This window comes from Brugia malayi (assembly GCF_000002995.4).
Source record: "Brugia malayi strain FR3 genome assembly, contig: Bm_v4_Chr1_scaffold_001, whole genome shotgun sequence".
Classification (NCBI taxonomy): Eukaryota; Metazoa; Nematoda; class Chromadorea; order Rhabditida; family Onchocercidae; genus Brugia; species Brugia malayi.
In genome coordinates, this window is record NW_025062475.1 from 11,726,588 (window position 1) to 11,740,162 (window position 13,575).

A 13,575-nucleotide genomic window follows, 5' to 3' on the forward strand; every position below is an offset into this window, starting at 1 on the left:
TGTTATTAATGAAAGTGAAAAGCTTCTAAAAACTTCGCTCAATTTTTCAATTTCTCACTTTCTCATTATTCTCTGTGTTTCAGATATCAACACAAAAAAAAAAAATAAAAAGAGAAAAATTTTTTTTTCTTTGCAATTTCATTTGGAACTGCAAAAAGAATTTCGTGTAATTTGTGAAGACAAAAAAAAAAAAAAAAGAGGTAAAAAAAAAGAGAGAGAGGGACAGAGAGAGAAATACTGAAGAAAAAAAAAAAGAAGGACGAAAAACTGAATTGTCAATTAAATCGATTATTGATTTGCTAATTCTAATTCTATTTTACTGTATTGGAATTAATACAATCGTATTCAACATTTCAACAATAATTCATATTTTTATCACTTATTCAATCTATTAATTTCATTACTGCAATAATTATTCATTTTTGCTTAGCTTAGCAGGCCTTAAAAGGGCAAATTACGGCCAGTGCTTAGTAATAAAGTAGTATATTTGAAATATAATTTTACTAAAAGAGAGAAAGAGAGAGAATAGCTCAAAGTAAAGTAGAAAGAAAAACGATAGTGATGGATGCATCTGATAGTAATGTAAATGATAATGAAGTGACGCAACAAAGTCCAAGTTCAGAGGATGGTACCAGTTCGAATGATCCCGGGTAAGTAATATTTTTATCTTTTAGCATTTGCTTTTCTTTTTTTTTTTTTTTTTCATTTGATTAAATTTTTCTTGAAAAAAAAAAAAAAAAAAAAGAAACTATTACTTTTTTCTATCATTTTTTTTTTAAAAATTTTTACAATTTTGTAAATAAATGAACGACAAAAGCGCCTTTTTAATATATTTCTAACAAATCATTTTATAAATTTGAAGAATAAAACTTTTATTTCCCATTCGTTTATATGATTATCTCTTTGGACAAAGGATTAGTTTATTATAGAATGAAATAGAGCATATTTAGAGTAAATTTTTCTCGTCGGGTTTTTTTTTTTTTATTTTTTAAAAATTTTTAATTGAATGGAAAGATGTATTTTAGAATGTTGATATTAGTGCTAGAATAAATAGGAAAGATGATATTTGAAAACCGGAATAAGTATCAATCATTCACTAGTCTAATACTTTTTAGTGTGAAATTCTAACAGTTATTCATATTTGTTTGTTTTTTTTTTTTTTTTTTTTTTTTTTTTATAAATTATTTGGTTTGTGTCAGATAAGAAAGACAGTGTTAGCTTTGTTAATTAACTTTTTTTTTTTTTTGTTGTTACTATTATAAATATTGCATACATTTTATGTTAACAATTTGTCCTTCGAACTTAGCAAAATTTGGAATGTTTATTCTGAAAAAGAAAAATGATAATTAAAAAAAATATGATTTTATTTTTACTTTATTTTAGTAAAATGTTTATTGGCGGTCTTAGTTGGCAAACAACAGCTGGTAAGTAATAGTATTTTTTAATTGTTGTCACTTTTTTTTTTAACTAATATATTCATATGTAATTGATGAGTTAAATTAACGGCTGGAAATAATTAAGTGATAGATAGTTGTAAAGGAACAATCACTTTTTATAGATACTAAAAGAATTTCACTTATATAATTAATTACTGCTAAATATTTAATTACGTTGAAATTGCAGGGTTGTAGTTATATAATTACATTCAAATCCAAATAAGCGATGGGATTTGAATGCTTGAATGTAATTATATAATTAGAACGTTCGATGAAGAATGTTATAATTTGAGCTATGGTCCAAAGCACTAGGTTATTTCTCTTTAATAATAATAGTTAGATTGTGGGTATTTAATTGAGAAGTAATAGTAGTAGTAGAAGTATTGGTAGTATTAGTATTAGTAGTAATAGTAATTGTAGTAGTAGTAGTAGTAGTGGTAGTAGGAGTAATAATAATTAATAAAAGTATTATAGATGTAAAAATATGTGAAGAAATAATTATAATAAATTTTGGAGTAATTTTGAAAAATTAAAATCTTCTAAAAATTATAATAAATATCTAAAGTTAAACTTTTTGATTCTTTCTCTAAAATATATTATAAATACTTTTTCACATATAAATGCTATAGTATAATAATTGATGCTGCGCTATTTTCAAATAATAAAATTAGTTTAAATTTCTTTATAAAATTTTAATTCATATATTTAAGAAAAAAGGAAGAAAAAATTGCTTTTATAGAAGGATTACGAGATTATTTTGGTAAATTTGGTGAAGTAAATGAATGTATGGTAATGAGGGATCCAGCAACAAAAAGGGCCAGGCAATTATTATTTCAATTTTTTTAATTAACTTTTTTTTCAATTTTTATTTTTTTCTATTGCTATTTTCCTTTTTTTTTTTTTTTTTCTGCTACATTTATTATAAGATTATTTAAAATCCTTCTCGTATAAATTTCATTTTTTGAATTATCTTATAATTGCAGAGGTTTTGGATTTATAACATTTACTGATCCGGCAAGTGTTGATAAAGTGTTAGCTCAAGAGCAACATGAACTTGATGGCAAAAAAGTTAGCAATTTCGTTTTTCTCTTTTTTTTTTCTTTATTTTTACATAAATCAAATTTTAAACTTACAACTATAATATTTATGAATAGATATATGCATACAAAAAAAAAAAAAAGATATTATATAAACGGTAATAAAAGTTATAATTTGAGCAATAAACTAAATTTCTTCCTTCGTTTTTTCTTTTTCTTTCCTAAATTATAAAAACCATTTCCATTTGGACAAAATACTGCACATTTCAGAATAAGATTAAGCTAATGATAAAAGTAATTTTGATGAGTAATATTTGAGAAATAAAAAAAATAAAAATGAAAAGTATATTATTATTATATTCTTTCTTTATTGGAACTTTTCTCTTTTTCTTTTCAATATTTTTTCTTAAGAATTATCTATTTTCTGAAATAGTACTTTTAATCTTATACCTTCCAATGAAAATCTTCCTTAACACTTTTTTTTTTCAGATCGATCCAAAAGTTGCATTTCCTAAGAAAGCACAACCAAAAGTTAGTGTAAATTTATCCAATTTATTTTTCTTTTTTTGTTAAAAGAAAGAAAGAAAGAAAAAGACATAAATTTTATAATTTTCCCTAAAACTTATGTTTTCCTAATAAAAAAAAAGCTGAAAAAAAAGAATTCTGGAATGCTTTAAGATTACGAATTTGTTTATTAGTTTTTGGAAGTTTAAAGCAATTCAAAAACAAACTTGTCATTGCAAGTTATACTTTTATGATAAAATCAAAATTTAAATCTCATCTTATATGCATCAATCATTCCATAAAATAATCTAAACAATCACATTCAATCATCTGTAAATTTTTTTTTTCAAAATCTTTTTTTATTAGTCTTATCAGATCGAACTTTGAGCTTTTCGTATTTTAATTATTGATTTCTTCGAGAAATCATTTATCAAAATATTTCTGTGCTTTTTTTTTTCACTTTTAAATGTCCATTAATAACCATAAAACACATTACAATAGTTGTTAATCCTTTAATTGTTATCTCTTTCCCTCTAGTTCTCTGCTCACTTACCGTAACACCTTATGCCATAGTTATGGTATACGATAATTTTACAGTAATCTCTTATACAGTAATTTTTTATAAAATTCTTTTATAAAATTTTTTTTTAAAATAAAGTTTTACTTCTACGCTGTCAGTTTACTATCACTTTCATTGCTTTCCTTTTTTTTTCAACTTAACACATATCAGAATCTAATTTTTATTAAAATTTTATTAAAATTCTTTTTGGATGATTTATTTTTATTTTTACTGTTTTAGTGGAACTAATTTTTTTTTTTTTTATTATAATGTATAAATCAATACTACAATTCAAATAATTACGATTGTTATAGATTAATTCAAATTTAACTAAAAATCTAATCCAGCATAGTATATTCAAGAGATAGAAAGGCTGAAAATGAAAGTAACTATTTTATTTTAAAAGTTTTAAATTCCAAAAAAATGGAAAAATAAAATTAAACCAGATAAAAATTTTTTATTTTCTATTTTTTTAATTTTTTTTTTTAACTTTTTGAAAGGTAAAAGAAGAAAAGATATAAAATGGTTGATGACATGTTTTTCTCATCTTTACTTCCTCTAAAACGTCATAAAAAAGTGAGTGGCAAGAGAAAATGGAAAAGATAGGAGAAAGAAAGAAAGTTAAAAAATTTAAAAAAAAAAAAAAAAAAAAAAAGAAGCAATAAGTAAACTTTCTATTACAAACTTAAGAAGCTTTCAAAAAATTTCTCTCGTTTTCCAACAATAAAATGAGGGATTAAAAATGATGGAAATTTTAAGAATTTTATTTGAGAAAGGAAAAAATGAAACGAAGACATTTTAAAATATGATTAATTATAAAGGCTTTCTTTTTACCATCTCTTTCCTTCTCTCTCTCTCTTCCTGTCCCTATCTTTTCTCTTTCCCTCTCCCTCTCCTTTTTATCCTCTCTCTCTCTCTTTCCTTTTTTATTGCTTTGCAATGACAATGACAATAACAAATTCAAAAATCATTTCTTATCTGGGATTATTAGTTTGAATTGCAAAATTTTGATCCTATCAAATCCTCAAAAGAATGCTACTACTGCACAATTTTCTTCTAACATTTTCCATTGCTGAAATCGTCTTTGCTTCTTTCTTTTTAAAATTCAAAAATTTTCTTATAGTCAGCTATAAGTAAGTAAAATTGACTTTATCAAAGTATGATTTAATAAATTTTAAAACTTTCAATTATTTATGCATTTTTATTTTTCAACCAAATACATAACTTTTCATATATCTTTAATAAATATATATTATGATACATTTAAAAGTATATCTTCTAGAGTTGCTATTAAAATTAAAATGAATTGTGTAAAATAGTTCAAGTATAAAATGTCATAAAATCAAAAATGTTTTTTTTTTTTCTTCGTTTAAAATTATTTTAAAATTCTAATCCGTCATTGTTTTATGATTGTTTCCTTTTGCACATAAAATTTTTCTCTAAAATTTGAATTCGTTCATTTCCTTTGATATTCATTTTTTTTTTTTTTCTCCTTTTTTATTTAATATCATTTATGAATTCATTTCAATTCATAGAATTTTTCAATTTTTTTCTCTCAAATTCATCGCTTTGAAGTGTTTCATAGAAATTCATAAATTCTCCTATCGATCTTATTATCATTCAATTATGCAATAGTAATCGTTGTGAAGGTCAACAAATATGTTGTAAGTAGTAATTTTGATTGTAAAATTTGCAGTGTTGCATTGATCTCGTCGTTTAATTGTTGATCAAAAATCAAATTATAATCAATGTGCGATAAATATTTGTCATATTGAGAATAATTAGCATTAACAACAAATAAATTAATTTAAAAAAATTTGCATTTATCAGATTTAGTATTTTAAAACTATTAAGTGAAAGTATATTTGACATTGTAATTAAAACTGTATAATCTTCCCATACATTTCAATAAAGTAAGAAATGTAAAATAGTCTGACAATTGATAATGTCGGAATTTAATCGAACATTTTTCTCTAAAATTTCAAGTAAGTTTAGAAAATGATGCAACTTATTAGCCAATTAAGACAATGCAGTTTGAAGCTTTAATTAACTTCATTGATTAAGTATTTCTTATCATCCATGGTTAAAATTGTTGCTCATAAATATTTGTCAAATAAGCCATTATCATTAATTGGGTCAATGATGATGAGAAAAGTTTTGAATCATTAAATGTAAGATTTTGTTAAAAACTAAAAAAAATTGAGAATTTTCTGCTTGCTTTTTTTCTATTTTTGAAATTAATTAAAAACAAAATTAAAAATCGAAATGCAAATTAACGTTAAATTTTTTTGTAGATGATAATTAAAACGAAAAAAGTGTTTATTGGTGGCTTATCAGCAACCTCAACTTTGGAAGATATGAAGAATTATTTTGAACAATATGGGAAGGTAAGTAATATCTTGTCTATGTTGAAAATATATATTAAAATTCTACTATAGGAAAATTGAATTAAAAATTGAAAGAGTTTCATTCTGGTAGTAATCAATAATGATATGATATATTTATCAGTGATTATTTCTTCTATTTAGCTTCGTATATTATAAAAAATGCTCTCTTACTTAATTCAAGTTAACTTTAATTTTTAAGGTCGAAGATGCAATGCTAATGTTTGATAAAACAACTCAACGCCATCGAGGTTAAACTTCTCCATTATTATTTTTATTCAAAATATTATATCACAAAAGAGCAAAAGATGTTAATGTATAATAATACTTTTTTTTTTATAATTGTAGGTTTTGAAATTTTAGTGCAATTTATTTAAAATGATAAAAAATGGAAATCAAATTAAACATGTTTTCTTTTTTTTTTTCATCAGAAAATGAATTTAACTTTTTTCTGTAGGATTTGGTTTTATAACGTTTGATAATGACGATGTCAGTGATAAGGTGTGTGAAATTCATTTTCATGAAATTAACGGTAAAATGGTGGAATGCAAGAAAGCTCAGCCCAAAGAAGTAAGCATAATCGAATTTTTGCTTTCAATTCCAAATTCCTATTATTTCGCTATTGTTGTGAATTTAATAATAATAATAATAATAATAATAATAATATTGTAATAGTAAATAATAATAATAATAGTGACAATGATGGTAATAAATAAGTTAAATAAATAAATGAGGAAATAAAGAAATAAATAAACAGTAGTTATATGAAGAGAAGCTTACCATTTTAATTCCATTTCAAAAGCTAAGTGAGAGTTAAGCAGTAATTATTTATTTTTTAAATTAGAAAAATGCGAAAGAAGAAAAATGAGAAGAAGTATGGGATAAATCTTTTTATTTTTGCTAATTTGAAACAAATATTTTTTTGCTAAGTTAATCAAATATTCTAAGTTATGAATCATCTGGCATACATCACTATTGTTTAAGTTATAAATTTAAATTAGAATTGAAATTCTTAATTATTTATATCAGTTCTCAATAACTTTTTTCCTGTCTTAAATTAATTATTTTCCTCCAATTTCTATAACATTAACTGATATCATGAAGCCAATATATTTTATAATTTCAGGTGATGCTACCGGTTCAACTGAATAAAAGTAGAGCAGCTGCAGCTCGTAGTTTATATGGTCTCGGACCGGAGCAATTACTTGGTACTTTAATAAAGTTACTTCAAATTATATTACTTTTTAATAAAAGTATAAAAATTTTAATGATTTATGTTTGATTTTATTTTAGCTTGAAATTTTTTAGTAAATTAGTGATTTCATTTTAGCCTATGCTTCTTGTCTGCCTCGACTTGGTACATATGGTACAAGTATGTTTTATAGCGGTGGAAGTATGTTTTTTATTAATTGTATATAATTAATTTTTCGTAATAATATCTTAGGTTTTATAAAGCAATAATAAAAATTATATAATATTAGAGCAATGAAATATATTTTATGAATTAACAATTTATTAGATTCAAATTTTTATTAAAGAAATGAAATTCAAAGAAAAAAATTTTTTTTTTTTTTGAATATTTTGGGAAATAATACATTAAAAAAATTTAGAAAGAAAAATGAAATTATAATAAAACATAAATTTAAATGATTCATTATTATTATTATTTTTTGTATTGCAGTTTTCAACGGGTTTCAATCATACGCTCCGCTTGCGCCTACATCACCACCTGGTAACGTAACAAATGGCGCTGCAGCTGCTGTAGCAGCTAATGCCGGCGTAACACGTGGATTTAATTTAGCCGCAGCTCAAGCAGCTGCGGCTCAACAAGCGGTCGCATTTGAAGCGGCGGCATTGTACGCTATCGGTGGTGAACCATTTGCGGGCATATATCCGAGTGCTATGCACCACCAAACACCTCAATTACCCCATGCCTTCCACAAAGTCTGATGACTTTTCGGCGTTAATTTTCCATGGTAAATTATGCTGTATCAAAAATTATATTCTCAATGAATTCCAAAATTGAATTATTCAATTGAAATTTGTGTTAATTATCATCTAGCAGTTTATAACAATTACTAACATAATATATGCAATCAATAAGAATAAGATAATAATCGAAGAGAAATAATTAAGTAGGATAAAATAAAAATAATAAATGAAAGAAGTATTTATAGTTGAAATTTTTAAGCTTACAAAAAAAAAAAAAAGCAAATTTTCACACTCTCATATGAAAATTCAATTCATTCATTTAGCAATTTTTCTTTTTTTTTTTTTTTTTTTTGCTTAATTTTTATAGATTAATAATTACAAAGTAATAACATATTCATCAAAAATTTATTAAAATTTTTTTTTTTATTTTTTTCATTTTTTTTTTTTTTTTTTTTTTTTTTCAGAAATATATACGCTGAATGCTGCTGCATATAAAATGGAGTGACAAATTTTATTTCTTATTTTTTATTTTTATTTTTTTTTTTTTTTGTCTTTTCCATTCGTAATCGATTCGTCTTTTTATTTCCTGTGACAACTGAAAAAAAGAAAAAAACGAATACGAGAAAAGTGATATTTCTATTTGATGAAAATATATGAGCCAAAACAATAATAACAGAAGTAAACAATACAGTATCAATTGATTTTTACAATGTCAACGAATAAATTTATAAAAACAATATGCGACAAATGCAAATAATAAATTTACAAATGATTTTTTCATCATAATAATTTCACTTTTTTTTTTTTTTTTTTCTTATAGAAAATGAATGAAAATAAATAATTTTTTAACAATAAAATAAAAAAAAATTTTTTTTTTCCTTTTCTTTTTTACTGCAATTTTTTTTATTTTTCTTTTAAATATTATCTTTTTTCCTTATTATTTATTTTTGCTATATTTCTTTTTCTCCTTTCTTTCATTCTTTTTTTTTTTTTTTTTTGCTTTTTATTCCCTAATTTCATTACTTTTTTCTTTATAATTATATATAATTTCATATCTTTATCGTTTCCTTTTTTCATTTTTCTTTTTAAAAAAAATTATATTTTCTAATTTTTCTTCAACTAATTTTTCTCTTTTCCTCTTTCTTTTCTTTCTTTCTTTCTTTTTTTTTTAAAAAAAAGAAAAAGTATACACTTATGAAAATTTTTGATTAGTGAAATTTAACTGTAGTTTAAGTGTAGTGAAATTTATGTGAAATATTTTGCAGCAACACAATTTGATTCATTTAAAATGGTATTTCCATATCTTAAAAAATGCATTTATATCTCTGATATAATTGGGATAAAAAATGTCTAAAAACTTTTCAAAATTTAACTCTTAAAAGTTCTATTTGAAAGTGATAATATGATAAATCTATACAATTTGAAATGTCTTTTTTTTTATAACTTTTCTCCTTTTTCCTTTTCCTTTTTTTTTCTAAAATATTAGTGTATATATAAAACTTTCATATGCTATGTTTTCTTTTTTTTTTTTTATTTCTATTTCTTTAAAATTTCTTTTTCCTTATTCTGATATGACATATAAAAAGCCCAGCAATAATTGATATTTGTTCAGGTTTTCCACAATATATCCCCACTTCTTCAAATCTACTTTATATTATTATTTATTTATTCATTATTATTATTAATTATTATTATTATTTTGTTTCTTAACTTTAAATTTTCATAATTTAAAAGAAAAAAATTTTTTCAAAGTTAAAATGTTAGGGAAGTGTATCATAACAGTAAGAGAGGAAACTGAAATCATCGATTCCAAACTACAAAATGTTGCTCTGATCTCTACTTGAAATAATATTCACATGTCAAATTAAATGAAGAAATTACATCTTTTCACGAGAATTATGCGAAAAAAAAAAGATTTCCAAATTAAGTTAAACTTATTTATTGCCATTATTCGGATATTTAAATAGAAAAAAAAAAATTCAATAATAAATTTCTGAATTAGAAAAATAGATAGTTGGAGCAAAAGAAAAAAATGAAAGGAAACCGATCCTTAACTTAGTCGAAAAATGTCCAAAATAACTTTTCCAAAAGATTTTGGTTTTATAATTTTTTTTTTTTTTTTTCATTTCTAGTTGAACAAATGGCAGACAAAATTTCTTTTTCAAGCAAAAAACAGTTTTACTCAGTATGAAATTATTTATTCGATTTGCACTAATTTTCATCGTTGTATTTACTTCTATATTCCTTCTTATCACATTAGCAAACATTGTTAATGTTAATGATAACGAATGATAATCAAATGGGATTAACCATTCTTAGCTAATAGTTTTGTAGTGTTATCTTTTCTTATATATCATTTAGTATACAATTGCATAGTGCTTTTTTTAGTACCAAAAATGTATGATTAGTGATTAGGATAGCATTTTATCAGTCTTGTAAGTGAATTAATAATGATAGTAATAAAATAATAATAATAATATTAATAAAAAACAGAATTAACAATAATAATAGTAATAAACTCTGACTAATTATTGCACCCTACAACAATATTATTAGTTTTATTTTTTATAAATTTTGGGATGAAAGAAGCACCAACTTGTAACAATTTTAGATTACTATAGCGATAGAATTTATATATTTTAACTATGTTAGTAAGGTAATACCTAACTAAGGTAGAAAAAACAAATAAATGGGTGTCTTAGACTTCGATACTGCCATATACTTCAATTTTACTTTTTTTTTAAAATAGTATTAGCTGAACATTAGAATATTTTCACTCTTAATCACTCATTACTTCTTCTTTATTTATTCTTTATTCATAATACTGTAAATAACTAATGAATCATTATCAAGCTCTTCCTTCCATGATTCCACATCATGAATTATTGCAGCTTATCAAATCTAAAATTTTTATTTTTACTTCAAATGCACAATATCTGTTTGCGATATTATTTATTATACATTTCCATCGGTCATTCATATGAATTATTATGTAAAATCGACTACAACTTTATCATTATCATATAATCACATTATTCTTCCTTTTTTCATCTTATTATTACTAATTATTATTATTGCCATTATCATGATTGCTATAATAATAATTATTATTATTTTAACAATATTTTTTTGTTTGAAAATTTAAGCATTTGCACTTTTTGTCAGCAGCAATAATCATATGTAATCATTTTTTTATTGCAGCAAACTTTTTTGAAGTAACACATTTTATTTCTATCTTTTTCGTTTTGAAAAAAATTTGCACTTTTTCATATTTATATAAGTTTTTTGGAATATTTTTGAAACTGTAAATTATGCGAAAATTGTTGAATTTTTAAATAATAATAATAATTGAAATTTTGTTTCAATTTTTTTTCCTTCCAAATTTCATTCGTTTATTCTCATTTTTTTTTCTATTTATTTTCTAATAGTCGTGTATTTTTATAACAGCGGGTATGTATAAATCAATAATATGACAAACAAACAAAAAAAAAAGTTTGGTTTTTGGATATGATATATACATATAAATATATATTTATATATATACACTTATCATAACAATTGCTATTAATCTTTTGTAAGTTTTAATAATTTCTTCTATCTCTTTATCATCTAACTTTCTATCAATCGCTTCATCTTTTAATTCTCATTATCTTGTACTGTATTCTCGAAGAGCTTTTATCAATGATAAGACATCATCTAACTATTACATTAAAACAATAATCTAATTTTAATTATTAATCATGGCATTAAATTTTTGCTGATATATTATAAGGCTAATTACAGTGATAAACAAATGAGTTATCGTATTTGAAACGAATAATTAGTAATTTGAACTAATTAATCTGATAACTCACTGATAGACATTTTCTTAGGAAGAAGTTTTACAATTGAATAGAAGCTATTCCACTATTCTTCTCTCTACAAGATTTATCAATATTTGGCGGTTAAATGATTAGGAAAGTTAGTAAATTGAACTAATCATTTTTAAATTTTGCAATTTTCTAAATAGATATGACATATTGTGCTATATTTATTTTTAATGTCACATAACATAATAATAATTTGTGATTTGTTTTAAAACTTTTCCACCCTTTTTCCTAAATTTTTTAAAGAATTTGTCAAAAAATTTCATTCATAAAAAATTGAATCTATGGAAAAAAAAAAAAAAAAAAACAAAGAAATTTCTAACATAGAATAACTTTCTTCACTATACCATTACAAATAACTAATTGCTTGCTTCCATAAATAAATCACAAATGATTTCAGATTTCGAAGATTTACTTTGTTTCAATTGGATGAAAAATATATGCATAATCGAATGTATACATATACTAATTCTCCTCCTCATTGTGCTGCTGTTAATAATGATAATTGATAAATGTGAATTTATGTCTGTTTGTGTTCATGTATATTTGTGGATGTTTTTTCTTTTCTTTTTTTTTTTCATTTCATTCATTTTTTTTTCTATCATTAATCAATTAACTAATTTATTATTATTACTATCATTATTGCCATTTTATAATAATATTATTATTAATGATAACAATTTCTTGTAATTTATTTCACATAATTCCGACAAAAAAAAAAAAAAAAAAAAAACTTTCATTTAATTAAATGCAATGATAGTAGACAAGAAAAAGAATAAAAGGAAGGAACGATTAAGCCGGAAGGATGCAAGGACACATTTTCTGAATGTATAATTTAATTTGAAAAAGAATTGTCAATCACATATATCCGAGATTACACTTTTACACTCATTTCAATACGACTAAAAAGATTAACGGAACCAGCTAAGCACCCAATTGAATTAATCAATCTGCCGTCATGAAGTAAAGAGATTTATTATTTTCATATTTCCCCAAATCCTAACGAAACAGCACCATCATTGTCACAAATCGAAGCTACAATCGTAGTAAAACCAATACTTTCGGAGCGTATCTGGTTACGTTATGCAACTGGTGCATCCACATTTTTTTTACCCACAATGAAAATTGATGGTTCGCCCAGGAAGAGATGATTTGTGGTAAAGATTGCAACAGTACGGTTAATCGTTACACAATATATTGTGTTATCAGCTGGAGAGGTTGTGATGAGAGTGTTGGGAGTAGATTCCCGCGATCTCGCGATGAGATGAAGATATAAGTAGAAGATATGTGCAAACATGAAAATAAAACGAAAATAAATTGAAAATAAGTTGGTACGATTGTGCATTTCATCCATACTATGAGTTATTTTGAAGGGAATAAAGCGCTATTGTATATATTTGTACTCACATCCAACAAAAGGTCATACATATAATGACCTCAAATAGAACTGTATGGGAATATTATGGGAAAAAGAATATATATGAGTAATTGTCTAGAAAGTGAAAATCCGGTACACGTCTTTCAAATAAGTAGTAAGCGTTCATTTGAAAGTATATACATGTGAACATCTGTAGATGGATGATATGATTAAATATTATTATAATTTAAATTGGATACTTCCATATGTAATTAATGAATGATTATTGAGTTACATTTCCAAATATATTTATCTTTTTCACTTCAAACATCAAAGTCTTTGCTCATATAAGTAGTACTACTAAAAACTATATTTAAAGAAAGAGGTTCTGATAGTCAATACTATTATCATTCAAATTGAATTCTTTAATATTATATTAATGAAGATACAAATTGATACTACTTAATTGGGAAAAAAGTCTATGAAAAATAACGTGTAAT

General features: G+C 23.4%; 1 protein-coding gene across 1 annotated transcript; it reads left to right on the forward strand.

Moving 5' to 3' along the window:
• Window positions 1-561: 561 nt before the first annotated feature.
• Window positions 562-7,870, forward strand: Bma-msi-1 (RNA binding protein, putative; the record flags this gene model as incomplete). The annotated part of the gene is made up of 11 exons (XM_043077549.1): window positions 562-650; window positions 1,384-1,424; window positions 2,176-2,257; window positions 2,420-2,504; window positions 2,963-3,004; window positions 5,831-5,923; window positions 6,123-6,171; window positions 6,378-6,490; window positions 7,047-7,128; window positions 7,251-7,313; window positions 7,602-7,870. The coding sequence occupies 11 exons, from the start codon at window positions 562-564 to the stop codon at window positions 7,868-7,870; spliced, it is 1,008 nt and encodes a 335-aa protein (XP_042933483.1).
• Window positions 7,871-13,575: the final 5,705 nt, after the last annotated feature.